The sequence below is a fragment of the Platalea leucorodia genome (genome assembly GCF_965183815.1).
Source record: "Platalea leucorodia genome assembly, chromosome: 12".
In the NCBI taxonomy this organism is placed as follows: domain Eukaryota; kingdom Metazoa; phylum Chordata; class Aves; order Pelecaniformes; family Threskiornithidae; genus Platalea; species Platalea leucorodia.
The window spans coordinates 7,611,236-7,638,729 of NC_138834.1; the positions used below are offsets into that span (position 1 = coordinate 7,611,236).

At 47.7% G+C, this 27,494-nt stretch overlaps 4 protein-coding genes across 7 annotated transcripts in view; all 4 read right to left on the reverse strand.

Moving 5' to 3' along the window:
* Window positions 1-3,028: 3,028 nt before the first annotated feature.
* Window positions 3,029-7,362, reverse strand: DIABLO (diablo IAP-binding mitochondrial protein). 3 transcript variants are annotated; one of them, XM_082324851.1, is made up of 6 exons: window positions 7,305-7,362; window positions 6,247-6,367; window positions 5,757-5,905; window positions 4,920-5,030; window positions 4,668-4,764; window positions 3,029-3,682 (listed from the first exon to the last, which is right to left on the reverse strand). In XM_082324851.1, exons 2-6 carry the CDS (start codon window positions 6,305-6,307, stop codon window positions 3,468-3,470), a joined length of 633 nt encoding a protein of 210 aa, XP_082180977.1. In that variant the 5' UTR covers window positions 6,308-6,367; window positions 7,305-7,362; the 3' UTR covers window positions 3,029-3,467. The 3 variants fall into 3 exon arrangements, with proteins under 3 accessions (XP_082180977.1, XP_082180976.1, XP_082180978.1); XM_082324850.1 differs by having other exon boundaries at window positions 5,757-5,888; window positions 7,305-7,356; XM_082324852.1 differs by lacking the exon at window positions 7,305-7,362 and adding an exon at window positions 6,988-7,033.
* A 1,278-nt stretch (window positions 7,363-8,640) lies between these two features.
* On the reverse strand, window positions 8,641-8,878 carry LOC309596610 (uncharacterized protein). The gene has a single exon (XM_082325045.1). It carries the CDS (start codon window positions 8,852-8,854, stop codon window positions 8,720-8,722), a length of 135 nt encoding a protein of 44 aa, XP_082181171.1. The 5' UTR covers window positions 8,855-8,878; the 3' UTR covers window positions 8,641-8,719.
* A 2,464-nt stretch (window positions 8,879-11,342) lies between these two features.
* VPS33A (VPS33A core subunit of CORVET and HOPS complexes) lies at window positions 11,343-22,461 on the reverse strand. Of its 2 annotated transcripts, none has more exons than XM_082325044.1 (13): window positions 22,338-22,461; window positions 22,191-22,256; window positions 21,980-22,107; window positions 21,242-21,431; window positions 20,281-20,397; window positions 19,411-19,585; window positions 18,498-18,691; window positions 16,556-16,682; window positions 16,303-16,370; window positions 15,559-15,696; window positions 15,049-15,186; window positions 14,715-14,883; window positions 11,343-14,138 (listed from the first exon to the last, which is right to left on the reverse strand). In XM_082325044.1, exons 1-13 carry the CDS (start codon window positions 22,437-22,439, stop codon window positions 13,945-13,947), a joined length of 1,806 nt encoding a protein of 601 aa, XP_082181170.1. In that variant the 5' UTR covers window positions 22,440-22,461; the 3' UTR covers window positions 11,343-13,944. The 2 variants fall into 2 exon arrangements, 1 of the variants encoding a protein (XP_082181170.1); XR_014229570.1 differs by having other exon boundaries at window positions 14,014-14,138; window positions 14,715-14,930.
* Window positions 22,462-22,808: 347 nt separating this feature from the next.
* Window positions 22,809-27,494, reverse strand: part of CLIP1 (CAP-Gly domain containing linker protein 1) — a 74,847-nt gene continuing 70,161 nt past the window's right edge. Inside the window, exons 24-28 of the mRNA XM_082325069.1 lie at window positions 27,194-27,311; window positions 26,784-26,943; window positions 25,956-26,005; window positions 24,408-24,532; window positions 22,809-23,790 (exon numbers count right to left, since the gene is read on the reverse strand). Of these exons, the coding sequence (XP_082181195.1) occupies window positions 23,568-23,790; window positions 24,408-24,532; window positions 25,956-26,005; window positions 26,784-26,943; window positions 27,194-27,311 (676 nt within the window). The 3' untranslated portion in view covers window positions 22,809-23,567. The remainder of the gene's footprint in view (window positions 23,791-24,407; window positions 24,533-25,955; window positions 26,006-26,783; window positions 26,944-27,193; window positions 27,312-27,494) is intronic.

Sequence of the window (27,494 nt, forward strand, 5' to 3'; positions counted from 1 at the left end):
AAAAGTGTCAAAAATGTATTCCTTAACACGGCATGATGATCCAAGGGACTGGGCTCTGACTCGAGCCCTTTGGATTTTACAGAAATGTATTACAGGTTTATTTGCACTGGAAGCTTTTGCACAAACACTTTCTGATTGGGTTTGAGAGGAGGAATATGTCTTGAATAATCATGGTGGTAGTTGCAGTGGCTGTAGCTTTTCATGTTGTGTGGGTGGTGTTTGGATTTTTGTTGTTGTTGTTGTAATGTTGGGTATAAATAAAATACAGTTTTGAAGAGTGTTTTCACAGGAGTATTCTTAGGTCTCCTGAAAGCTAAGAGAACAAAAAGCCAGAGAAGGCTGAGATCTGGTGCTGGGCATTTGCACTAAGGAGTCGTCGATGTTAAAGAGGATAAGGTTATGTGGCAATGGAAACTTGCTGCTTCCTTTGCTGTGAGCGGCTGCCATTCTCTGCCCATGTGCGGACAAGATGTATTGATACAGAAGTGATTAACCTATGAGTGCGCTGGAGTCGCTAATTTGAGGAAAGCTCAAATGTGAAACTAAGATTTGGTGATACTTTTACAAAGCTTATCAGCTTCAGGGTGCCTTGCTGCCAGATCAGCCGCTGCTGTGCTGTGCGTGAGCAGGAAGCAGCCTGGAAGCTTTAGAAAAAAGTATCGGGTGGAGAGGAAGTGTGTGATTACAGAAATCGGAGCAATTTGTGTTGTGCTGTTGTCGTTGCTGTCTAGTGCCAGCTGCCCAGCGTTCACCGCCCACCAGATGCGAGCCAGAGCTTTCCGAGGTGCCCGGGAAGTGCTTTCAGGAGGTCCTCGCTTGTACTCCTTAGGCAGAGAGACCGAGGGCGTCCCGAGACCCGCGGTGCAGCGAGCTCCCTGGGGAGGCTGGCTGCCCTGCCTGCCAGCGGGGCGGTGCGGTGCTGTGCCGCCTCCGGCTGAGGGGCGCCTGGCGGTACCGCTGGGCCTTGCGTGGGCCCTTGCTGCCGTGGCTTTCTAAAGCACCGGGTGTAGTTCTAGCTTAGCCCCTACAGCGTGACCCAGACTCTTACGGCAGGAGTTGCCACTTTCACGCGAGCTGTTTCTGTGCCAGATGCGAGTAGGTGTTTGTCTGAAAAAATTGCTCTTCCAAGGGGTGAGCTTGTGTGTGTGTGTGTGTGTCCATCCTCAGTGTGGGCTTGTACCAGCTGCGTCTTCTCGCTGCAGCCCTGAAAGGGATTAATTAGCTGTATTAGCTCTGCCTGAGACATTGCCTACACGTAGTTTCAGATACGTTGGCTTTGTAAACAAGGCTGAGTGTCAGCCGCAAAACCTAGTTTCTAGGCACTGTTCTCTGGGCACTGCTGCTTGTTCTAGAGAAGAGAGCGGACAGAGCGGGTACCATGGTACCCTGTGAACTGCTGTGGCAGCATTTTTCTGATCCACTAGATGATTCCAAATGCAAACTCAGTAACATAATGTAGAGCATGATGTCATGTCTGTTGTGGGCTCAGGTGTACGGGCTAAGCCCTGATAGGCAGCCATCGCTTCCTAATAAAGGTTATATATAATAAAATAATAAAGGGGCTCTTTCCCACCCCGTTTTGGAGGCAATATAGAGCCACTCATGCTCCTCGCTCCCATTTTGACTCGACTGAACATAGTTGGTTCCTGTCACGTCTCAAGGTTAGATGTGTGTGAGCCTGTGTCTTGGCAAGTAAGAGCGGGGTGCACAGTGAAACAAGAAGTGGGGCAACAAGCGGGCTGGGAGCAGGCTCTGAAAGGGGAAGAAGGAACTGCTTTGCAGACTCCTGTAGCAGTGCTCATACATATCTCTGCCACGCAAGCATCCGAGTAGAGTTATTGTGGCATCCTGAAAGGAACACAGCCCGTACGTGCTTTTGGGTCACTGGCTTGGCAGAAGTTCTTAAACTGCAGCTTGTAACGAACCAGAGCAGTTGTGGTTAGAGGCTGACCTGAAGTTGCATTTGGCTCTTGAGGGCGTGGTTGTGCCACTGCTGCAAAGAATCCTCTCGTGATAGTGAGGTTTTTAATAATGCTCCGGCCCAAGGCTGTGCTTGGGCCCTGCTGGCTACTGGCACAGCAGACACGGGCATCTTCCTGTGAGCTTTAATTCCGGGCTGTGCTATCCTCCTTGGATACAGCAGCAGCCAGCGAGGAGCAGGAGCAAGGAAAGGTGGTTTGTTCAGTTCTTTACTGTTTCATCTATAAATGTACAGAGCTGTGCAGCCGAGATTGCGTTTGCTCAAAGGGCAGGCAAAACGAGACACAGAAAGGCTTATGCTACAGCTGAAAAAATTCCTAGTCAAGCACAACTCAACTTAGTAGCAGCAACCTCGACACAGATGTAGTGCATTGGATGCTAATTTGTGGTGAAAAACCTATTATTAATGTGTGTTTTCTTACAGAACCTCATGAATGGGGATTAACTGACTTAAATCAGCAGTGACAAAGTTCTAGTGGATGCTGCTCTACAAAGGAATCTCGCTTAAGTTTACATTGTCTATACAGTTAATATTGCAAATTTCACGTTAAGCTGGCAAGTTAGAAAATGAACGCAGTGAAAGATACCTGTGTTTTTGAAGCCTGCAGTAAAACATTAAGCTTGCAGAAAGAGAGAGTTAAGATTATTTTCGTGAAACTTGTGCTGGAAAGCATTCAAATACGTCAAACTCGCTTTTGCTCACTGCTCTGTAAAGAAGTACACAGCAGTTGCCACAACAACTTTGTTTATAACCACAGTGTCTTGAAAATCAACTCTCCCTTTGCTTCCTGGGGAAGGCAGATGTGCTACAGGCGGTGGCTCTCGGGTGAAAGAGGTTGCTGTACTGAACTGCAAAACTTCACCAAGAGCCTGGGTAACTCCATAGAAAGTTTTCAGCTCTACAGCAAATGTTTCCCCTGATTGCAATTAAGTGTAATTTGATGCAGCTGTCACTCAGCTCTGTTACAAACTTTTAAGTTCAAAGAGAAAACAGCGCTTAATCTCTTATCCGAATGGGCACACTCACAACGAGACGCTTTTGCACAGTTTAATAAAGGTTCTCCTAACAGACATGATTTACTTCACAGGTTAAAAATAATTACTTTTAAATACACTTCTTTGGCTGATACCTAGTTATCCTGTAAGTGAAGAGAGCTCTCACAAACACATCAAACGAGCAGTAGGACCCTCCCAGCAGAGAGACAATTAACAATAAGCTATCCTTGATAGCAATTTTCACATTTGCATAGTTAAACATTTAAATAATTGAATCCCTAAGTATTACAAACATGGTAAGTTACAAACAAGATCAAGGCCTTTCAGATAGTTGCTTTACAAATCAAGTCAATTCCAATCCTGTTTGGGGGAAAAAAAACCGGAATCATAGGCTTATTTCAGCAGTTTCCCACTATCCCACACTTAAAAGTTGGGGACCCTTCACTTTGCGATTGATTCTCACGTATCCTGTGGTGACACTTGAGCTCTTTTCAGTCCTCCCGAAGGTAAGGGTCCTCACCTGCATCTGTACTTCCTAAAATACCCTGTGGCAGTGAAGATTCCTCTCCTTGAGCTTTTATGAGCTCTTCTGTTTGAGCTTCAGCTAACTTGGTCTCTGCTTTCTGGGACAGCTGTCGCACTTCTTGCACCTGGGATTTCACTAGCTGAATGTGGCTGCGGGCTGTCACTGAGGCTTGGTCTGCACCTGAAAAGTAATAATTTAAATACATCAGGTTAGGGGAGCACTCGGCAAACCTTCAATTAAGGAAGCGACTGTCTGTATCATCTGCTTTGCTAATTGTTTTGATGGCTCTTCGGCTATATTAATGCTAAATGCATTTACTGTTCATTTATCTTAAACAACAATATGCCTACTTTAAGATTTTTTTGCCCCCTTGAATTCTTCCCACCCAAGTGGGTTACAGCCAGCGTCTGATCAGAGCGATCAGCTTGTGCTACTGGGTTTGGAAACTAAACCCAGCCCAGTCATCGTGTGCCAGGAACTTCCAGTCCTTGTCCTGTCCTGGCACCTCCCAGCAGCAGGAATGTCTGCGGCACTACTGAACCCTGAATCCCTTCTGCTCTCAGGCTCCTACAGATTCTGTGTCTTTTTCAGGCACTTACAGAGTTAGGGTGTCCCTGTGTATTCATTGCTTTCCTCCCCTTCTCCACTCCAGTAACTGCTGATGTACCATAAGTCAGCCCATAACTCAATCTCAGAGCTATCAAGTCTCTACACTTTTTGTGACAGTGTGTATACAGGGAGAAAAGACCAAAATTAATATTTTTCCTGAGTGAAAGGCAAATATTCTCACTCTTTAATATAAGTAAATCCAGCTCAAAAGACCTGCTGGACCCCCTAGGTAGCCTTATTTCTGTGGCTCCCAGAACTGTGTTTGACACTGCATTTAAAAATGAGTAAACACTTCCCTCAAACATTTTGTGACGTGGTTGGTCTTGATTCTAAACTGCATGTGAAGTTTCCAGGCCTAGTTCTCAGAACGCTTCTACTAGACCTGTAGCCAATAAAAGAATGTAAGTTCTCAGCATCTCTAAAAACCGGGCACTAGTTGTAAGTTAGTATGTTCACTGAAGGTACGTTCTGCGTCTCTCTCAACTCTGTTCTTGTTCAATAAATACTGCCTAAATGCTAAGGGAAAGAAGCTCTCAGTATTTCTGTTTGTGCTTACCTGACTGATACGCAGCTTCTGCTGCCATCTCTGAAAGACGTAACGCTGTCATCCAGCTGGATTCCAGCCTTAGGTATTCCTGCTGTTTTGTTGTCATCTAGGAGTAAAACAAAGTATTACTTAACGAGATGTAACAGTATCTGGATGCTCTTCCAAACAGTGCCTTTGTGAAAAGGTGAGCAAGCGAGACGAGAACTTCCCGAGCAGAGTTTTAAGAAGCAGATTGCTGACTGAAGGGAAACGATTGCTTACATCAACTCTGGCTCCTATTACCACCTGCCAGACTGCATCCACCTCTTCTGAATTCATTTTCCCAAGAAGATTTGTGTATTGCTTGTAGAGAGACACCAGTGTATAAACTGCCTGCAAAGGAATCATTTCACACAATTACGTGACAATCTGTACATCTCTGATGTTGTCTCAGTGTTAACTGGTGTTAATTAGCAAAATTGCTGAATGGTTCCAAAGGTGCTTTGTTCTCAAGTTCACTGCAATTTTGGAGGCACTGACAGCATTTGCTGTCTGCCTACAGTAGCGCTGTGGTTAGCATCTCTTTATGTACTTGCCGTACTAATAAGGAAGTAAACAGGAATGCAAATACTTTACTCAAATCGGCACTTATTTACAAAATTAAAACTCTATCTTGCTGTTTCAGACCTAAATATGGCTCACTGCATTCTTCTGATGAAACTCAAGTTCATGGCCTTAGAAATGGGCACAGAAGGTAAATAAAATACCTAAGAATACAGGGTGGCGTATCCTACTTAGTCAGTACACAGGTATCCAATAACTGGTACGAGTTTCTTTAGCCCCAGTGCTGAGACACGGGTCATTTCGGCTTAAGTTCAAGCTCAAAGCAACAATCTAACAAAGCTAAAAATAACTTCTGCATTTGCTGTAGTAGAACAGTCAGCCCTACCCCACGGTTTCCCAGGGAGCTGCCACCTTCAATCCCCTACACCTCTTTTATTAAAATTCATAAAAAAGCAAAGTCCATTTTAAGTATGGTCTAACAGATGTAGTTAGTGCCAAATAATTTAGCGTTTCCAGTACTGACTTGCTAGCAGAGTGTGTAATCTCTCAGCTTACCTTTGTATACTCTGTCAATGCTTCAATCAACGCGTATGTTGTTTGAGAGAGGAGTGTAGAAGTACTGTCTGTAACCAAGGAAACTGCTCTTTTAATCAAGGCATCGTTACTGAGAGAAATGGAGTTCTGTTTCTGAAAGATAAAGACATCTGCGTGATCTTTACCCTGACTTTCATATGGATGTTACTAGTAACAAATAACGGTAAGAGAAAGCACGGCGGTTAGTTACAAGGTTGGACAGCCTAATTCTCACTGCTCTTTTGCCATTGTAAAACAAGGCAACTGCTTTTGCAAGGTGTTACTGAAAGTAGACATTGTCTTTCTCATTTCTCTTCCTTAACAACTACGTGGCGTAAGCACCTGTGCTCCCCAAGAAGGAATACAATTCCGAGGGTAAGTACTAGTTTGTAAAATGCCAAGCAAGTGTTTTTGAATATTAAGCTGTTTCTAACGAGCAGGCGCTGTATGTATCTCGCTCCTGATACGTTACCTCCACGACTGGGACCGCACACAGGGCCGCTCCCAGCCCCACGCCCACCATTTGGTGCCATCGTCCATTCGTGCCTGAGAGGCAGCGTCTCCTAATATTGGCCAGAACAGGGAAGCTTTGTCTGGAAATGCAAGGAACAAAGTTAAGCGCAAGAAATAACCAGTGTGTGGTGGGAAATAGGTATCAAAGAGGAAAAGAACACCTAGAAGCTGTTCTAGGGGACCTGGTCTCTACCAAGCTTCTGTAATGCAGCTGCGTAATAGTGAATGAGTAAGTTTGTTTTAAATTCTGTTATATTACTTAATTATAAGTGCAAGAAAAGAAGACAAGCCCAGTAACTAGTGCATTATTAATCCTTTGGGAGAGGAAATATATCTTATCTGGTACCAACAAACTGCTAATATTAAATAATACTGAAAAACAAACTAAAAAGCATGCTTAAAGGTGGTATATGGTACATGAGGTGAGCAGTATGACTGGTCATAGTTTGCCGCAATCCAGTGACACTTGGGGCCTCCTGTAGTCAGTTTTATTTACATCCAGTGTTGTGTAAGGGTCCGCGGGGTCAGGGCCTATCACTGAAATACTCAAGCAGAAGAACTGCAGCCCTCTGTCATGAGAAATTTTTTGTTGTACAGCAATTTTCTGAAAATCACTGGTCAGTTTTCCTTCCTTTATGCTGTGTGCTCTTAAACTACAGACCACCAGTGGCAAGCGCTGTACGGGTACCACAGCTCCTACTGCTTGTGCTAATCCCGCTGTGCTGTGGCATCTGGAGACAGGAGGTGCGTTACGGCCGCTTCTGTGGCACAGGCCGCCGCTCCAGCCGCAGCTGGCTTGAGCGTATCGGGCAAACAAAGCGGGTACGGAGTCACAACGGGCGGTCAGCGGCAGGGAACCGAGCCGGGAGGCTGACTCCAGCCCTGTCCGTCGCGCCCGCCCCGCCCCGGCCCGGTAAACAGCCGCCTGGGCGATACCGCGGCCGGGCGCGGCTCCAGTGAAAACGCCCCCGCCCCGCCGCGCCCTCGGGACCCGGAGCGGCGGGGCCGCCGCGGTACCTGAGGAGGGAGCAGCAGCTCCGGAGCCACCGGCTGCCCGCAGCCATCTTGGGACTGGCGGGCACGCAGGAAGTGACGTCAGCGCGTCCCCCGGGGGGGGTCCGGGCGGGGCGGGGGTTGAAGGCGGGAACGGCGCGCGGCGTGCTGTGAGGGTGACTGAGGCGGGCGGCTGTCCGTCCGTCCGTCCGTCCGTCCGTCCGTCCCCCAGTCCCTCCCTCCCTCCGTCCGTCCGTCCCCCCCGCCCGCGGGGCCGGCTTCTCCCGCCGCCCCGGGCTGCCCTAGCGGCTGCTCTGCCCTTCAGGTAACGGTACTTGTCTCGGGACGCTCCATCCCGGGCCTTTGAAGCAGAACCAGCTGTCAGCTCGGGCCGGGCTTGGGCAGTTCCTCTGCGTTCCTCTGCTCGGAGACACCGGGCAGGCCGGGCCGGCTCAGCAGAGAACAGCCCTCAGCCGTGTGTCGGGCCGTCAGCAGAAGCGTTGGCTGAGACCACACTGACTGCTGCACCTTCTGCCCCCCCCCCCCCCCCCCCAGTATAATTCATCTTCATTTTTCAAGAGTCTACGATGCTGCTTAGCTTTTGGCTAGTCGTAATCCCCAGCTTCTCCAGCAAAGGTTTTCTGTATAGTTCTACATGAAAGGCCTTGTTCAATTAAATCTGTTCTTTTTGTATATACCAGAAATTCCTATCTGTGAGACTCGGTTTACTCAGCGTGGTTTGGTTTTAGCAAGGCAGTGCTGTATCACAGGCACATCTTTCAGCTAATTCCGTGGTTGAAGCATTTGTTGAAAAGCATTGCGCACTTGAGAGTGCCAAATAACAGACCTGTAAATAACGCGGTGTTGGTGCCCCCGACCCATGCGGTGTACCTCAAAACTGTAGGAAGAGGGAAACCTTGTGCTGATGTGAAATGTCTTTTCCCAGAACTTCTAAAAAAAATTACAAGTAATTTCTGTATCTCTGCCTTCACACCCTTAATGAGGCAGAGTTAGACAAGGCAGGACTTGTTAGCTGAGATGTTGGTCGTGTTTGAACCGCGCTGCATCCCTCCGCCGTGCTCGGCAGGCTGCTGTGCTCTCGAGGCGGGGCGTGGGGTGGGAATCTCGGGAGAAAACGACTGGGAGGCTTTTAAATATTTCAGGGAAGAGGGGCAAATGTCTAGGAGTCACAAAGAATCTGCAACAGCCACAAAGATCAGTAAAGTGCATGCATGTAGATACTTATTTTTTTCATCTTTATTCTTTTTACATAAGAAAATAAGATTGTCGTTAGGCAGTAACAAAACGAAACGCTTGCGGAGTTGGCGCAGGAGGAAGGGACCGCCGTCCTGCGTGGGGAGCAGACGCGCCGGACGAGCTGCACGGCGGAGCCTGTTGCCTCTGGCCAGCCCGTGGCTGCCGGAGCAGAAGAGGAGCACTCATTTAAGCACCAAGAAGTACGTCGTCCAGCCGGCGAGCAGCAGCGCCCCGACCAGCACGGTGTAACTGAACAGCACGAAGGCCAGCAGCTCCTTCAGCACCTTGAGGAAGTGGACGGTGAAGGAGTCCGGCATGGTTCTCCCCGGCACTGCGGCAGGTAGGGTCTCTGGGGCCGGCCGCTGCCCTGCTCCTCCCTGCTCTGTAAGCAAAGGGACAGGATGAGTCTTTCCGAGCAGGGAGACTGCAGAGCCGGCGGGGTGGCTCTGCCGTGGGGAGAAATGGCTGTGTTCAGGAGGGTTAATGGCCACCCGTCCCTCTCAGAAGGTTGTTAGCGTCAGGTTGGACTTGCATGTGCTTGTTCAGAGTCCTGTACAGCGTTGCCGAGCTGCGCAGTGTTGAAAAAGAGTTTGGGATCTGATCAAAGTCTCCAAATCAGGACTGGTAACTAAGGAAATTAAAATACAGACACAGAGGCAGTGGACGCTGCCGTGTCGGTAAGGGCCAGAGGCCCGTACAGAGTCCAGCTGGCTCCTGGTATCTTCCCCCCTGTGCCAGTGGCTGTGCATCCAGGAAGCTTCAGGTTCAGAGCGGTCGCTGATGGTGCATTACCAACAGTGCGTTCTGATCAAAGTGGTCAATTCCTCCAAGGAAGCCACCATTAATATTTAATGATATAATTGCATCTAATGGAGATACTGGCACAAACTGAGCCTTTTGTTTAAGAATGACGAAAACCGGGACTTAAATACAAGTTTGCACAGGCAAATATTTATATCTCACGTTAAAAATAACCTTTACATGGGAGACATGGAATAAGATGCTTCAGAATTCATCTTTTAGCTGGATTTTAAAGTCATACTTACACATCACTTTAGAAGTGATTTCTCATTTGTTAGTTTAATATAAAATCTGAACTCTTTCTTTCACAGAAGTTGTTGGCTCCTTAGACTTAAAGCTGTGAAGACCCATCTAAAAAATTCTACCGTCTCTCCAGTTTACATGTTCTTTTTAATTTTGATCATAACTGTGCCTGATCAAAAATATCCACACTCTTAGTCAAGCACATAAAGGGAATTTAAAACCAGATTTAAGATAAAGCTAACCTAAAAGGATCATTTCTCTTCTAAACAGTCTAAAGCCAGCCAAAGTAAACTGAATTCCCATCCTGCCACTTAGAATATTTTTTAAAGAGCTCTTGTGATAAAGAGTTCACTTTTTGGTCTTACGAAGAGTTCAGTCATTTCATTCTAAGCTCAGGCACATGTATATGTTATAGGAGCTATTGCATTTTAAAACCAGCCATGGTTTCCCTGTTGTTCTAAGCACTGACGTTTTCTATCTATAGGCTTTACGTGATTTCTGATTATCTAAAAAGATGTTGATAAAGAAATAAACTGCTTACCCAGGTAGATGATGGGCTCTACTTCGTAAAGTTCCTATTTCTCTCTAGTTTTGTTCTGCAGCTGTCCCTTGAATTTCTGGCTTCTAAACTGTTTGTGCTGTAGTTTGATCCCCTTCTGATCTGCTCGTCCGGGAGCCAGAGTAATGAGGTTGTGTTTGCAGCCCACACGAGGGCTAATGCACTAGGTGTGGTCAGGAGCAGTTATTATGTGACATAGCGCCTTTGCGCTCTGTGCAGCGCGGCAGTACAGAGCATGGCAAACAGCTCCCCTTCCCCAGAGTGCTTTTGTCAACAGGATTTCATGAGTTTAAGCGCCATGGCTTAGTGTTACCAGGTCAAAACCTGCATTTGTTTAAATGTGGGTTGTGTTTTTTTTTTTTTTTAATTTCCTCTAACAAAGCGTTGTGTTGTCTTACGCTTTTTATTCTGCAGTTATCTGGAAGGCTGTTGTGCCTCTCGCTCCATTCTCTGAGGGCCCTGTGCTTCTGTGGGCCACTTGGGGAGGAGGATGCTCACATGCAGCTGGGGAGGTCCCAGACCAGCAGCACATTATGGGATGGAGCTGTGCGGGCTGAGTCGGGCTTTTTTATCAAAAGAGAGCGAGTGCTGAAGACAGCCTGATGACTGCGCTGTCACTAGGTCGCTGCGCTAGCTTCACCCTTGCGCACCCAGGAAGTCATCCCTGCCTTTCAGCGAGTGAGGGCTACAACTCTTCTGCAGCGAGGGGGGGAGGAAGGAGCCAAGCTATATGTTTATTTTTAGCAAAACTGCTTTCCGATAATGTTATATGAAAAGTGAAAGTCTTTTGGGGTGGAGGTTGGGTCATGTTTTCTTTTTTTTTTTGCTTGTAAACCAGACAAATGCAGACAGCAGAGAGAAGGAAGAGTACATACTGCAAATCAAATCTCTTACCTACAAAGCTATTATGATGTAGAAAATGGGCCCTTAATTTAATTAGGCTCTCTTGTTATCAAATTATTACCCGCATGGTCAGCAAGGCCTTAGACAGAAGCAGAACATAATCAAGCTGCTCAGGAAGCCTGTTAAGTAGTAATTGCTCCTCCAGAGAATCGATCAACGTCAAGATGGCTTTTATTTTTTGTTGTCGTTGTTGAATAGTTCCAGGAAGAGACTTCGTCTAGTTTGAGTGTCCACATGGCTCTAGCTTGGTGGTGGGTGGTGCAGGCTACAGGCTGCAAAAAAATATGCAGCAGCGTTGTTGATGAATTAGAGTTTCCCAAGAGTCCGGCATAAACTATTTTTGAAATAAGTTTTGCCTCTAGTGTTACTAACAAAAACACATTCGCTGGTCCAAGTGGAAAAGTAAGCAAGCTGTGGAATTGGCGCTTTGCGTCGTTTCCTTTATTCACTTGTGATGTAGCTTTTACACGTCATGACCTTAGTTCACAAACTAGCCTGATTAGGGCTAGTCATTTCCTTGTGATTAGTTCAGTTTTTTAAGATTTAAAAAAAAAAAAATATCTGGAAATTGTGATAGTACCAAGACCCTCAAGGCCAAGCCAAGGACACTCTGTGAGGATTGCACTGAATCACATTGTTTCTTGTTTTTCTCTGCACATAACATCTAATTTTTGATCCAAAGCAATTTCAATTTTCTTTTTAAATACTGTGAAATTACCTACTTTTCAGCAGAACTGCGGAAATAGTGCAGAGCAGGGCAATCCACGTTTGCTCCTCGCATCATTGTCAAAGTTGCAGCGTGTTTTGCTTTTGTAAGACAAGCCTGCAAGTTGCCTACCCGCCTGAAGTAAGAAGTCTCGAATGATTAAAAATGTATTTTTCTTTAAAAGTCCAGAAATCCCATCAATATTTCTGATGCAGTATGTTAAGTGGCAGAACAGAATGTAATTGGTGCAGAAGCTTAAAGAAAAAACATCTAGATGTTAGAAAAATAGTTTCAAGTAACTCAGTTATCCTGGGGCAGGGGGGGGAAGGATAAAGCTACTACAGTGCAGGGGTTTATTTTATTTATTTTTGTATTCCAGAGAGAGAGAGTGAGCAAACGCTTTCAAAAAAAGGACCAAATACATTTTTTAAATTTTATTCTAATAAGCCAACGGGAGTTAAACAGACAGAGGGGCTCTGTGAAGGGGCTGATTTGGCAGAACATAATCTTACAGAACAAAAGAGCAGACCGAAACCCACAGTCGTAACTGGAACAACTAGGAAAAATGAAGGGGTTTTTTGGGACATATTATGCATTATGCAGGATAACTAAGAGCAGAAACGTTTGCTAAGAGAATGATTTAAGGTGTGGGTTTTTTTTTTAGTTGTTGTTAACTAGTTAAGTGCAGTTTGAAACAGAGTCCCCAGGGGTGGCTATTGAAGCGCGTGAGTATAGCGACAGTCCCCAGGGAAAGGCTGAGGCGCAGCAGCGCAGGCTCTGGCCGTGGTCAGCGGCACAGGCACGAGCAACAGCCCCGGCTCTGCCTTCCCAGCCCCTAGCAATTAGCAGGGCTGAGTCGTCTGGAGCCAAAGCTGCCTCTTGCACACATTGGCGCAGCAACACCAAGGGCCCAGCCGCCAAGACCATGGAAAATTCCGTTTTATAATTTTGAGCTCTACAACAGCCTGTGGCAACAAGTACCGCAATTTATAAATTGAATGGTGGGGGGGCTAGGGGGTGTGAAAAAAGTGTCTATTTTAAACCTGCTGTTTACTGCTATTTTTGGCCTGAGTCCCACGCAGGGAGTGTCTGTGCACCTTCAATCACAAGCTCTTGACACACTGATGCAATTCATACTCTAGAGTAGCTTTCCAGCCTCAGGTGGGTGTACCCAGGACAAACAAGCCACCTCACCCCGATCCCTTCAGAGAGCCATTGAAGTAAAAGGCTCAGGCACCTCCCTCCTCACTTGGGTGCAGCTGGTTGTATCCGCAGTCAGTGCTGTCGACATGCCTGTGGATAGTTCAAGGTTTAGCTGTTGCTGCAGGAAACCCAGGGCTGCAGGACAGTGGACCTGAGTGTGGCCTACAGGCAATTAACTGTAACAGCCAGCTTGCCACAGTACAGCGCAGGCTAAGCAGGGCCTGCAGGTGCATTATTCTGGATGCCCCAAAGCCATGAAGTTTCTAAACCTATGCAATAAAAAAGTTACTGCTTCCCCCTTACAGCGGCTCTCTTTCCATTGTACAGTCAGCTTCCAAAGGTGTGAGAAAGTTTAGCTACTGGCGCCTGGCCCTTGCTGCTGCCTGTTGATGTGAATGTGCTGAAGCTGGGGGAAGCAAAAGTTCCTTGGCTTTCATCAGAAAGAGGAGCAGGAAACTGAACTCTGGGTACAGCAGAGGCACAGCTGAGTGCAGCGCTCTGACCGAATCAGATCCAGTGCGTTGATGGAATACATCAGGCACCAGAGAGTGAAAGACAGACTGGGAATATTGGTATAAAATCAGCAACAGAAAACATCCTGCCTCCTCAGCATCTTAGGAAGGTAAATCACATCTCCCATTAAAACGAAACTGAAAGAAAAAAAAGCAATTCACCAAATAGAAGGACCAGGGCAAATCCCCGCTCCCCCAGCACTTGTTTGCCGATTCAGACCACAAGCAGGGATCTCTCTCTCCCCCGTTGTTTATTCCATTGTTAGTGCTTCAGCAGTGCTTGTCTCCTAGGAAGCTCCACAAACAGTAGGAACCCAAGTGCAGAGAGGGATGAGGGGAACAGCATCATGAGCTGGTCTCAGGAGAGCTTCTTTCACTGTCCTGTTTCTCTGACGTTCAAGTGGCCATGCCAGAAGACCAGAAGCTGACGTGCCTGCGTCGCACAGGGCCTCTCGCTTTTCCTGTCTCTCACCATAGATGCTAGAAAGGGGCAGGCTCCAGTTTTTCCATCAAGGATTTGATCCAGCTTGTTCCATTGATCAGTTTTGTAGTGGCAATGACGTACTCTGTGCCCCCATCTTCCATTTGGGACAGAAATCTCAGTGCAGCTATTTCTGCGTATGTCACACCTCCCAGGAAGAACACCAGAGTGACTCGGTTCTCACCGTGTTGACCTGTGTATTCAGAGAAATTTACAGGTTGTCTTAGTTTTATTTTTACGTCTCCTATCCATCAACTGTCAGTCAAACTCAAAATGACCTAAAACTAAAATAAATATAGCAGCTGAATTAGACACCTCTTGGGCAGAATACCAGACTGGGGCCCCGAAACGCAGACTCTGCTCCCAGCTCTGGAGTCCCTTTACAGGATGTGCTTCTGCCCGCCCGGGCTTTAATACCAGGAGCGCGATGCTGACCTCCTTTGTAAAGTCATGTTCCTTATTAAAGTCACAGCGTAAGGGTAGGGTTTATTTTAGTACTCCGATGAGAAGTTAAACAAATGCACAGCTCTATAGTATCTTCAGCGCACGTGGTGCTGTGCATTAATAGCAGGCTGAATATGCGACTGGATGTTTTAAAGAGGCCAGAAAGCCTTCTGTCAAAAACAGGCTAGGCTGACCTAATACTGCAGTGGGACAGGGAGACGAGAGAGATGCCTGGACTCTGCCAGCCCTGATTTCAGTTTCCCTCATTCCGGCCTCACAGAGACGCATCTCCCTTTAAGAAACAGGAAAACAAAGCAAAACTTACGCTTTTTCTGAAGGCCCGTAGGTAACTGCTGCCTCTCCTCAAAATGGGGACCCGGCAGCATCTTTAAAACCTCCTCTATGCTGCGCCACCCTGGCCGAGCCAGTAGCTGTGCCAGGCGTACGCTCAGCGGAGCGTAGCCGCTGTACACGTAGGAGATGTCGTTGGGGTTCTGCAGGAGAGAGCAGAGCGTGAGCAGCAGGTGAGCGCTACTTCATGCTGCAAAACAGCACCGTAGAAATAAAAAAAAAAAAATAAATAAAAAGATGAAGGTTTTCCTGCTGCACATAATTCTGTCTTGTTAGATGCAATGTTCATTGCTGAGGCGCCTGTTTACCTGTTCGTTAACATCATCCATCCATAAGCGCAGGGTTTTCCTGATCGTTGGGTAGTTATTCCTACCACTTGTCTGAGGTTTCAGGAGTCCAGCCTTTTCTAAGTTGTTTAAGGTCAATATATGTTCATAGCCGTAAGTCTGCAATATAAAGAATTCACCTTTAATGCCATGTCAATAGTCCATGACCACAATGTTTTTAAAAAAAAAGAAAAAAAAAGGCAAAGACGTTAGTTTAAAAAATATTTTTGTTTAAGCTCTCTCTAGAGTGTTTACATCATGATAGAAAAAAGGGCAATGATATAAACCTCTCTGTATCTACATGTTGTACAACACATATAAGCACGTCCCGAGTCACTGCGATCAGCCCCAAGAGAAGCCTCAGCCTGTACACACTGCACGTCAACACCACCCATGTGTAAGATGCGTCTGTCTAGAATGCAAGTGTTGTAGAGCCGAGGCTTTAATGTGGTTTTTCTCAGAAATTTATCAATCCAAAAGTTACAGCCCAACCTGCAGAATCTCTCTTTTGTAATGGTCCAGAACCTTCTGCTTCAGTCCACTATTGCATACAGATTGCAAGCAAACGAGACGTAAGATCTTGATTAATGGATGTTTTTGAGCTATGCAGTCTTCGATATAATTGTTAACCTATTAAAAAAAAAAAAAAAACATACGCTGTTATTTAAAGACCTGTTGAAGCGCCTAGGAGACCTGGAAAGAAAGATCTAGTTTTGCCTCGTATCTCCAAAACAGCAAGAAAGAGGGTGCGGCTGCTCTCCAGGCAGCTCCAGACCGTCTGTAAAACAGTGATCCAGCAGTGGTTCCACCTGCCATCTTTCTAAAGCGTGCCGACTCCGCAGGCAGTAGCCAGACTTTGTCTGATGCACTGAAAAGGTTCTGATTAACCATCTTGAATCTTTCGCTGATCCCTCACAGCACTCGGTGCCCCTGTATGAGTTGAAGCACCCCAGCTGTATACACCTGCGTTACAGGCAACGAGAGGTAACCGGAGCCCGGCAAAGCACGCGGTGCAGCACCGTCTCCAAGTACGTGCAGCGACGCATGTCGCTTGGAAAAAACTGGACATGTGCAAGGAGGTGCAAATGAGAGCTCACAACCTTGACACTGGAAGGAGACAGACATCATCTAGATCAGATGTTTCCTCTCTCAAAAACCCCAAATGGAAAAAACCCAGAGAAATACGTTGGGGTTTTCTGAAGATGTAAGAGTCACTAATTGTCATTACCTACTTACCTTGTCTGTGTCTATTCCAGACATGAACTCTTGTTCCACTGTTAAATTATCAAAGAAATCTTCAGATGCTTTGGGAAAAGAACAAAAATCAATACAACAGCAACTGACAGCTTATTGTCTACATTTAACATTTCAGCAGAGATGCACTGGATGGAGCAAAGCCAATTTTTGCCAAGCTGAATGATGTCCATCGAGTTGTATTGCATCTCGCTGTATCTAAATCAGTCAGACAGACTATTCAACGAATACTCACTGGTGATGTCTTTGATGAGTTCTGCAATGGAGGTGTGGTTTGCTAGAGAGCTTCTGGCTGCCTGCATGTGCGGCAACTGTGAGACAAACTGCTTAATCTCTCCAACGGTTTTCGCGTGGTGTCTTTCCTAAAGAAATCAGTCGCTTAAGTTAGGTCTTGTTCAGAGTAACTGGCCACACACCAACGAGGTAATTTTATCATGAAAAGGTTTTTTACTGTACTCACTGCCACAGCAGATACTGTTAGAGATATGCAACCTTTTAGACAAAATACTTTAAATGCTTCAACTAAAGTTATAGCATTACCTGTAACAGCACTTTGATCGTTAGAAGAGGCAGGACGTAATAAAACAGGCTCATTAGACTGTTTTTTTTTTTTTTTTTTTCATTACAGCAGCATTGGCAATCGCTTTTCTCCACACCTTTGTCTGACTTCAGCCATCACGGCCTGCTCCTCAGTACCAGCAAAACCACCTTTTTCACGCAAAGATGAATTGCTTTGCTAGCTGCCAGTAAACACGGAGCTCCAGGCAAATGCAGTCAGAGACGGGGGACATTTCCCCTCAAAGCAGTAGCGAAAGGTGCTGAGGAACTGGGCTGGAACTGGGCTGGAACTGGGCTGGAACTGGGCTGGCAGGGTCTGCGTCCCTCTCAAACAGAAGCCTGCCAGTCGCTGTACCTGGCTGTAACAACGTCCCAGGTTTTGAGCAAGGATCTGATGAAGCACAATGCAGACTTCAGCTCTCAGAGCAGTCCAGAGGTCTGTATTTCGTTTGGGCTACTTGCCTCTTGCTGCAACTTGGAATAAAAATAATAATAATTTGACTCATATGTGAAGGATTTAAATGGGCAAGTGCAGGCAGGAGGGCGATAATGATGAAGCCTGCAATTTAAGAAGTCCTCTGCTGCCAATATGCTGCTGTTTCATTATCACCTATTACCTCTGACAATTTCTTAAGTTTCTTTTTTTTAACAACCATATGAATAATCCATCTTTAGCACCTTCAGCACTAATATTGCAGTAACAGACATTTACTAGGAGATGAGACTGAGCACACAGCATTTCAGTTAAGGTACCGCTACCTTCTCTTAAATGTGGCAGAAGTGAAGAGGTAACGAAAAAAACCCAAGGAAATGTAATCAAAGTGTTACAAGTTCTCTTGAGAATCACCATGAAGTCTGAAAGCAGAGATGCGGGATCTCGGTTTCTTTATGAATCATCAACAGGATGTTTTCTAACAAAACCACAAACACACCCCACAGCACTCTCCAGCTTTGTCTAAGGTGCCACATAGGCATGAATTTACAGGTCAAACCTCCTGTAAGACAACAGTCTTTTCAACGTTCCTATTATTTTCTGCCAGCCATAATGCTCTATGAACGTACAGTCTGGAGTTTTACTTCTTAAAGCCTTTCCTCTGCATCCTCAGGGAATGCCAAGGGAAAAGGACCGTTCACTTAACAGGTAACAACAGCAACAAAGTGGAATTGATCAGTATGCTAAAATTAACCTTTGGCCTCTTGCAGAGGGAAGCAGCACCTGACTGTTCTGCAGACTGAAGAAAGCAATTCCTGTTATGGGAACTACAGGCTCACACAGCAGAAATGTGGTTTAGGCTAGCTCTGAGACAGGCTTTTAACAGCGAGGACAGGAAAAGCCCCAAAACAGAGGTGTGGGGAGAAGAGAGGATCCGCATTACTGCAGGATTCTGAAGAGGAGATTTGACCAACACCTACTCAGGACAGTCGAAATGGAGCTGATCTTGTTCCAGGACAGGGGAACAGACTGGAAGTGCTTCTGAGGACTACCTGTTTTTTCTCTGGCTGGGGGATTACTCCATGGCAACAGCTCGAGCTGCCAGTCCCAGCCCTGCTGAATGCAGACTGCGACTTATCCGACGACAAGAATGCCCAAGGGAAGCACGGTCGGATACAGGCCTCACCTCAAAGGCTGCTGAGATGATCTTGGCTTTCTTGCTCAGCACCGACCCCACAGCATTGAAGTTCTTGTCTCGGATTTCAGCGTACAGCTCTTCAGCAGAGTTCAGCTGGAGCTTCTTGGGTTCTGTGGGGAGATCTTTCCCACCCTCACCCTGCTTCTTCGGGGCAAACTTCTCAGGGGGGAGTTTCACGTAAGCTACCAAATGCAGAGAAATAACCCTTATAAGGACTGGAACTTCACCACCAGAAGTTAAGCAGGCTGTGGAAACGCGTCCCCTGAGCTGGAAACAGTTCTGAGCAGCAAAGCTAATATAAACGCCCAGACGACTCGGTGCCTATGTGTTAATTAAGGAGACTCTCCCTGTACTCGCCCAGGGACCACAGACCTATACACGCATACACGAGCAGAAGCCCAGTGCTAGCTACCCTGCTACCGAGAGGTTTGGAGGCAGCCTTCCAGCCAATCTCCAGTACAGCAGGAGGGATTAAAACCCACAAATGCCTCTCTGGAGTTTTTCCTACTACGTCCTCAAGAGCAGGAGAACGCTCTCAGTGGCCTTGCGCAAACTGTTCCCGACCCCTCGGGGTGGCACAACGCGAGCCAGCCAGGCTGGAGGGCGAAGGCATACAGCGACACCTCTGCTCCCACGCTACGTGTTCTGTGTCACCCTGTCTGCACCCAGCCAACATCCAAAATATTCCTGTTCTGTAACACGCACTGTACTCAGCTCCCCTCCTAGGCAAAAAGAGAGCCAGAGCTGATCTTGATGGGCTCTAGCTCGGGACTGAACCATCCCCGCACTAAGCTCAGGTGAGCTGCTCCCACGTTGCTGTCATTTAGCGAAGCAGAAACCCACCTGACACACCGCAATGCCCCAGCGATCGGAGACCTCCCCCTTACCCGGCAGTACTCACTGTTCTGAATTCCATAGATCTCATCTATCAGCCCTTCGTACGTCAGCTGCGTAGCTAACGGCGTCAGCAGATCAACGTTGCGGTCCAGCAACAAGAGGGTATCAAAGACGGGAAAGATGGAGTTCTGGCTTCCAGGGAACTCGCGCTTCATCCTGATCATCATATTAGCCACGTGCTGAAAATAAATTACACCGGTCTGGTTACGGCGCAGGCCACGACAGACGGATTTGACTTCCAGGCCCTACAAGCACAGGCTCATGCAAGTATGGGGAGCAGCCCTGTGCAAAGGAAGAGAATGGCAAGAGGTACAAACCTGCTGACTGACGGGGCAGGGCGAGACAAAGAAAACGGCGCCTTTCTCTGCTGCTCTCTGCAGCTTAGCAGGGCAGTGAGCGTGGCCGAAGGACTGGCTTCATCTCAAGCCACTCCCTCATTACAAAAGGTACCAATTAAACCATGGGTTGATCAGAGAGAGGGGAAAAAGGGTGAGGTATAGGGAGAGACGAAAAAGCTAAGGCATGAGCAGTAAGTTACACATTTCCCACTTTATTCAGCCCTTCTGATACCGACAGAGCGGCAAAGTGTTAAAACTCCACAGAAAGAAGAAGTGCTGAAAGCACAAAGGCAGCGTACCTGTGAGCAAAACATATGAAACCAGACAAATCCTCCCGACAGGAAGACTTGTGAAACAGCAAGGATTGTTGTTTGCCCAGAGATGACAAAGACCTGACGGCCATGATCCCGAAATTCCAATATGACAAGAAGGGTCCGTGACTGGATTCAAAAAACCCCCAGATGCTTTACCCGAACACTCCTGACGGCAGTTCCAAAGAACGAGATGCAGTTTTTAAGCAGCAACATTTGCCTTACCCGGGCACACTCGCCCTTCCCAAAAATCTGGGGGATGGTTCCGTAGAGAGCCTGCAGCGTCATCAGCCCCTTTGCCGCATGGTACAGACTGGTCTGGTCGCTCTCCAGGTAACATTCCTAAACAACAAGAAGGATTCCCGATGGAAGGTGTCGATCCAACACAGCTGCTTCCACAGCGGAACATGGTCCATGTGAACGGTTCAGAGGAGACACAGGCGGGGGAAAAACTATGGCTGTTGGCAAACATGGACCTGATCTGTGCTGTTACTTTGTCAAATCATTTAATCAAACCAGGCACCGTAACACTTTTGAACCCCACGCGCTGCTCCCAGTTTGATGGAGAGGAGTAAGAGCGCCAGAAAGTGACTGCAGAGAGCCTCTGCCTCTCACTAGGCCGATCTGAGAGCACAGCACCTCGTCACAGCTGCCGACGAGCAGCTGCAAGCCCCGACACGTCCTCTGGGCTACGCTTAACGAGGCCGCGATGGCCAAAGCAACTCTCAAACCTTTCCGTCCCCAGACGCAGCATTCTGAGAAAAGAGGGCACCCAGCTGCTATGCGAGAGCTGTTAATTCTCAGTGCAGCTTAGTGCGCAGTGTTAACCCTCGTACACGGCTCTTTGGCTGCGTGCTGACACAAACGCGGCTGGCTCTTTGTAACGACTAAGTATTTTAAGCTTCATGAATGCTCGATCTGTGAAAATAACGCCAGCAGTTAAAGCCGGAGGAAGTGGGGCGCAGCTGGGCGCAGTGATGGTTCTTGACCGTCACAGCGTTCAGTCAGACAACACACAGAGAAGCCCGGGCTCAGTTCAGCGCTCAGGATCAAGTCACGTTTGCTCTGCAAGGCCTTTCCCTGCTGTGCGGGTCACCGACAAACCCTCCGAGCGCCTCCGTACCAAACACCAAAGCCAACACAAAAACGCACGGCGTTTTTCCTCGAAGATGAGACGAGCGCTTACCTTAAATGCGCTCTCAGACTCCATGGAGAGCAGGTCTCCGTCGAAGGGTATCAAGTCCAGGCTGTACTGCTCTCGGTGGATGAAGGACCCCAGCACGCCCTGCTCCTTCAGCCACTGCTCGCAGAGCAGGCTGCGGCGCGGCACGAAGAGGATGTGGAAGTCCCTCTGGGGTGAACGGCCTCTGTCCTCCCTGCGGGAGCCACAGGCGGGAGCACGGCAGAGGGTAACTCAGCTGCGCAGGTAGCCAGCACCCACCGCGGGCTGGGGGCACCGAATTCAAAGGAAAGAGGGACGCCCCACTGAGTCGTTATTACCCGTTTCCGTTCCTAACTTTGTATTTCAGAGTATTTTTTGCCCAGCCGCACGCACCCCCGGCCACGGGTCTGACAGCAGGGCAAGGTGACTTTGCTTTTCCCGCAGTTCTCAAAAGGAGGCTCAATCAAAGCGTGGCTCGTTCCAGCTCACGCGAAGGAAGGTACGTCCTCTTAGCGAGGAGGGCACCCTCTGCATCGCCAGCCAAAGTGAGTCGTGTCCCCCCCAGGGCGTCCCGCACCCCGACGCGACCCCCGAGAGCGTCGGCGTCTGCGCGTAGTTCCCCATTCGGAGCCGCCTCCCCAGACCGGACAAACCACACGCGGCGGCTTCAGGCCAAACCCCAATCCTTCGGTGGGAGCCCCGGCCGGCTCCCAGGACGAGAACCCCGAGTCGACCCTCGCCGTCGCCGCCTTCCCCCGTCACCTGAGCACGTTGTCCGTAATGATGTCCATCAGCTCCAGCTTGGGCCTGACGAAGAAGATGACGTTCTTGACGTCGGCCGGCGGCAGGCGGCCCGGCTTGAGCGTGAACATCTTCTCCACCTCATGTTCCTGCGCGGAGGCAAGGGCGTCAGCGACCGGCGGGGAGCTCCGGCGCCAAGGCCCGGCAGCCGAGCGCCCGCCGCGGCGCTCACCTTCAGCAGCGAGTACTGCGCGATCAGCCCGAAGGGCCCGGTCAGGTACTCGTCCCACACGATGGCCTGCGGGAAGGGACGGAGGCGTCAGGCCCGGCCCCGGCCCGGCCCGGCCCGGCCCCCCCCCCCCCGCCCCCCGCCGCCCACCTTGGAGCCCGCGCACTTGTCGAGGAACTCGCGGAGCTCCCTGCGCCCCGCCTCGCGCAGCGCCGTCAGGTTGACGCGCCCCGAGCTGAGGTGCGCCGCCATCGCCCTCCCGCCGCTCCCCGCCGCTCACGTGACGCCGGCCGTCGCCACGTGACGGGGGAGGCGGAGCCGCGCGCAGCGAGGGGCGGCGGCGCGGCGGAACAGCGCCCCCTGGCGGCCTCCCCCGGCCCTCCCCGTTCCCCCTCTTCCCCCCCACAAACGATGACGCCAGCGACCTTCGTCTGACGTCACCGAACGCCTCCTGCGGCAGGGGTGACGTGCCGCCTTGGCGAAAACATGCCCCAGCGCTGCTAACGGTTGTCTTTCTATTTATTTACAGTGCAGCCACGGGGCGCGTCCGTCCCCGCGCAGAGCCCGCTGCCGTCCCGACAACCGAAAGATACAAAAGAAAAAACATCATCTTTTTTTTTTTCCAAAATATAACTTTAATATATATATGCATATATACACACACACACACCACGCACACGCTATATAGGAGCTGAAAGAATGCAAAAAAAAAAAAACCAAGTCCCACAAACTGTTTCAGGTGTGCACAGCGCACGGGCGTTACAAAACCCCACAGCAGCTCCGCTTCTTACCTGCTTCACGACTTCACGTTTTGTCAAACCGCAACCCCGAGCTCACGTTCACCGAGCGAAATCACAGTCACATGAGTAAATGAGGATAAAGATGAAACATTTCTCAACCCAGTCCAGTGTCAAAAAAAAAAAAAAGCTTAAAAATCTAAATGTACAAATTCAGCCTTAAAATGGTTTAGTGCAAATACGAAAATTAACAGCATAATTTTAAGGTATTTAAATAAGCTTTAATATAACTATAGGGCTTCGTTCCTATACATGTTTTCCCAACAATAGATGCAACAGCATGGGGGCATTTCTTGTTAAGAGTGGGAACAAACCCAGAACCTGGGAAGAAATAGCATAAAGTCATTTGTTAAATCATTTATTTATATTTCACTTAAGTTTATTAATGGGAGATAGGGTATTTATTAGCGGAGGAGCAAAATATTTATCAATGTACTGATTCTGGAGTGGATGGGGAGGGGGAATGGGAGCGAGGGGGTAAGAAACACCGTCCCTTTTCCTGACGTTCAGCGCACACAAATGCTGGTGGTGTAAATCGTCCGGTCAGGGCGCGCACAGTCCATCCTCCCGGCCGCGCGCTGCATTAGAAGGTCTCGTCGTCGTTGCAGTCGGCCGTCCAGTGCCCGAACATCTCGCAGGTATCGCAATAGGGGCGTTCCTCTCTCCTGCTGCCGTGGTAAGCCGAGTGGGGTGGCTCGTCCGGCATCTGCGCCTGGGTCGGGCAGTCTTCGGTGTCGTGGAGATCGAAGCAGCCGCAGATATCGCAGAAGAGACGAGGTTTCTTCTTCGACAGGCTTTCTTCCTCACTGCAAGATCAGCACCAGGGCAAGTCAAGCAGGGTACTTCTCCTTCATAAAGGAGAAAGGCCTGCTTCCATAGCCTGCCTCATAATTATTGAAACTAATGAAACACCACCGCAGTCAACAAAAACATAACAAAAATAAAATTACAAAACCCCTTCTGAAGATCTGACATCTTGACTACCTTGCAGTACCCCGTATTCCCTTATACGATAATATTTACTAAAGAAACTGCTCTGTTTGTGTAAATATTTGCACAAACACAGACATTAGTTAAAAACGAACACATGTAAACTAGTTTCTCTTCTCTTGCTAGCAGAGATCTGAAGTCACAAGCTATGAAATAGGTTTTAGTTCTATTTCTCTGGACGGGGTCTCCCCCCCTCAATGCAGCTACCGGCCTCTTGAGAGCAAAGACTCTCCTACTTAATCTGGAAAGGGCCAAACTCGACTAAGACAACAAATAGGTTATGATGCATCAGTGTTTGTGATCATTTTGCACCACCGGGTACGTCTGTCCTTCCCGACAGCTGATATCGGGCTGGTGCACTGTGCCACTGACAGAACTGACTGCTACCAACAGTTCCCAAAACACAAGCCAAGGTTTCCTTTAGGATTTCTACCTGTCATAGTTATTTATCTCCTCTTCGTTGCCGTTGAGGGCTGCTTCACACATTCTTTGTATTTTGGAGTTCAACTCTTCGTTTCTCCTTTGCAGATCTACTATCACTGAATTCAGGAAGTCGATCTGTGACGGTCAAGAACAAGGACGGTCAGCAGGCGGGGGACTGCGCTTCGGAGCAAGCGAGCAACAAAGGAACGGCCCTCAAACTGACACCTGCAGATCTGCATTAACTCTTACCGTTGGATCGCTGTATTACAAAGAGCACCCACGGACGCTGAGAGAACAAGGGACAGACCTTCCCAAAGGACCTCCGAGCCCCTCAGTATGATTTCTGTCCAGGGAGCTGGGTACTTCTGCCCAGCCAACACCTCTGACTGACACCGGTGGGTCTCAACCCACCACTGAGAGATCCAGTTCTTTTTCTAATGTTACATTTTGAACATAAATCCAGTTGTGGAATTCTGATCGGAACAGCGTCTCTGTTCCTCTGAACCTGCAGCCCTAGGGATACTCTCAGAGCTATCCCGGAGGGGCAGTGGGACAGCGGAGCGCACCCGTACGGCATCTCCCAAAGCTCGTTTGGGCCCCAGAGATCAGCAGGCCAGCACTGCAGCAGCACTGCTGAACGTCATCAAGTCATGCTTGGCCAATTAACATAGTGAATAAAATAAAGGAAGCCAAGAAGTGGAACAAACCTCGTGCTGATTGGAAGGAAGCGTTGCCATCAGCAGGTGAATTCAAGGAGGCAGAAAAACAGAAAAAGACTGCTGGTTAGTGTGTGTTACTTACGCTACTTCTGAGCTCTGTACAGACTAGGAAGGACATTTTTTAATGAACATGACTGACATCAGTGATCTAACAAGGACTTTTATAACGAGCAGAAGGTGCTTCTATTCTAGCCATGCTTCCTAGGCGTTTGTTGTCACAGGCTGCCTGTTGCATGGCAGCACTTCACATGTTCATTATGATTATCATACTCTCTGATAGGCACTTTTCCTGTTACCAAGCACACGCTGACAGAGCAACCTCCTTGCCCTCTTGCTGCCAACCCTCGTTCTGAGTAAAGTTCTGCAGTGAAGAAGCACCAAAGATCAACATTTTCAACTGCAGAGGCTTAGAAGCAGCATGGGAGGTCAGGCAGCCCCTTTCTCCAAGACGGCAAGCACCACAGGTTCAGGTGGGCCGCACCTTATTCCTTGTTCACATCCAAGAATCCTTTGGGAAGAACGGCAAGGAGCAGTTTATGAGAGTGCTCTGCTGGGCTGTACCTCACCAACAGGCCGCAGGTCAAAACTTGCCACCCCTGCTTTCCTGCTTGCTCCCTCATGTTCCAGTAACCTGAACTATTTCTCCAGTATCACTCATCACTTGATTCTTAATATTTCCTGTCATTAATATTTCCCTTCAGAAGCAGAAGGTTACAAGATAAATTTGCCCATTATAATCCTGATTTACAAAATCTGTTAGGAACTGTCTTTTGAAAAATATTTCACTCTGCCTATAGGCACACTGCTGTTTTAGCATGCTGATGTTTCAGATCAAATACCTGCTTCTCTTTTGCAATTTCATCTTGAAGTAGATTAGCAGCAATGTCACCTTTAAAGAAAAAAAACAACAAAACCAAACAAGGTGTAAGTATCCAGTAATCTAAATTATGACACATACAATGGCTTAGTCAGAGATGGAAATAACGTAACAGTCTCTAGTCTCCAAAACATCTTATTCTCGCTGCTTTCTCATCACTCAGTATAAGCTTCGGTAAGGGTGACTTTGGGGCATTTTTTTGACCACTGCATTACAGAAGCATATTCAATACTGCACGTTACTTATTGAAATACGAAAAATGTATGTATAGGTGACAGCTAACATTCACAGATCTGCACAGGAACGCTCCTCTGTTGAGAGGTGAGGCTGTAGCGGTACAAGGCTTAAGGAGCTCAGCATAAGGTAAGCGCGAGTGTCTAAAACGTGGGATTCCCAGTCCTGGGCTCAGGTAGGTGGTTTTGTTTTGACGCCTACACGTTGCTTTGCAGCTACAGCGAGCAAACCCAAAATCAGTCTAAGGGAGGCTCTCGCACAGAAGCCCCACCACAAACAGGATGAAGCTTTATGGTTTATGCACGTTTCATTTCAAGTCAAATTGTCCCCCGCCCCGGTGTAAGCGGGGTTAACTGGCAACGTCGGGAGCTTTTGTATTTTGCAGCTGGTCAGATTTCCTTCCTTCAAAGCTTACCTGTGTTCTACAACAGGTAAGCCACATGTCTCAGGAGGTTCAATTACTTAGACCTCCTTTTAATGATCTGGTTAAGAGTTGCAAAAATCTACGGGATTAAAGCTGGAGGCACAGAGAGAGTAGAGAGGCGCTCTCTTTTACCTGAGGCGCTAGTTACAGTTAAAGGCTGTTCGTTGTTTTCCTTGAGTTTTTGCTCCAAGTTCTTCACCTTTTCCTCAAGTTTCAATTTGTCAGACTCCAGTGACTTAACCACCGACTGCAAGGTTTTTGCAGAAGCGTTTTCTCCACGGAGCACCGTGATCTGTAAGAATGATTTAAGAATGCTTAGGCCTTCCCAGAATGAAGTAGTAAGGGCTAAATAGCCACCAAAAATAGATGCCAGCAGTCACCTAACTAGGCACAGATACCTAAAGATTTCATTCTACGGTTTAACTATGCTAAATTAATAAAGAAAAACAATTAGCCAACTCTGCAGTAGCAAGCATAAAGCCACGTGCTTCTAGCCATAACTTAATCTGAAATTAAGACTCACCCCACTGTTCCTCATTTACCTCATTTCTGAGCTTTTCCAGTTCCTCATCTTTTTGTGTGATCAAGGCACTAGTAACACTGATGGATTTTTGTAAAGATGCTCTCTCTTCATCAATTTCTTTTTTTAATGTTGATTCTCTAAAAGAAAACCAAATACAACCAGAAATCATCTAAAGAATAGATTATTGTAGTCGCCTAAAGAAGTTTAATTTAATTTCAAGTATTAGACTAGTGTAAGAAGTGGTTCTTAAAAAGCAAATTTCAGTTCTGTACTTGACTAAGGTTTTATATATGCATAAGCATTTCAGATGTTACAACTGT

What these genes read in the sequence shown, in the direction of transcription:
- DIABLO (XM_082324850.1), bottom strand. Translation starts at nt 7,351, where the DNA reads ATGGCTGCGGGCAGCCGGTGGCTCCGGAGCTGCTGCTCCCTCCTCAG. An exon ending in GTGCGGTCCCAGTCGTGGAG is followed by an intron (nt 5,889 to 6,246) that starts GTAACGTATCAG and finishes TTTATCTTTCAG; the next exon opens with AAACAGAACTCCATTTCTCT. An exon ending in TAATAGGAGCCAGAGTTGAT is followed by an intron (nt 4,765 to 4,919) that starts GTAAGCAATCGT and finishes TTTTACTCCTAG; the next exon opens with ATGACAACAAAACAGCAGGA.
- VPS33A (XM_082325044.1), bottom strand. Translation starts at nt 22,439, where the DNA reads ATGGCGGCGCACCTCAGCTCGGGGCGCGTCAACCTGACGGCGCTGCGC. An exon ending in CGCAGTACTCGCTGCTGAAG is followed by an intron (nt 22,108 to 22,190) that starts GTGAGCGCCGCG and finishes GCCTCCGCGCAG; the next exon opens with GAACATGAGGTGGAGAAGAT. An exon ending in TACGGGCCTTCAGAAAAAGC is followed by an intron (nt 14,139 to 14,714) that starts GTAAGTTTTGCT and finishes CTGAATACACAG; the next exon opens with GTCAACACGGTGAGAACCGA.
- LOC309596610 (XM_082325045.1), bottom strand. Translation starts at nt 8,854, where the DNA reads ATGCCGGACTCCTTCACCGTCCACTTCCTCAAGGTGCTGAAGGAGCTG.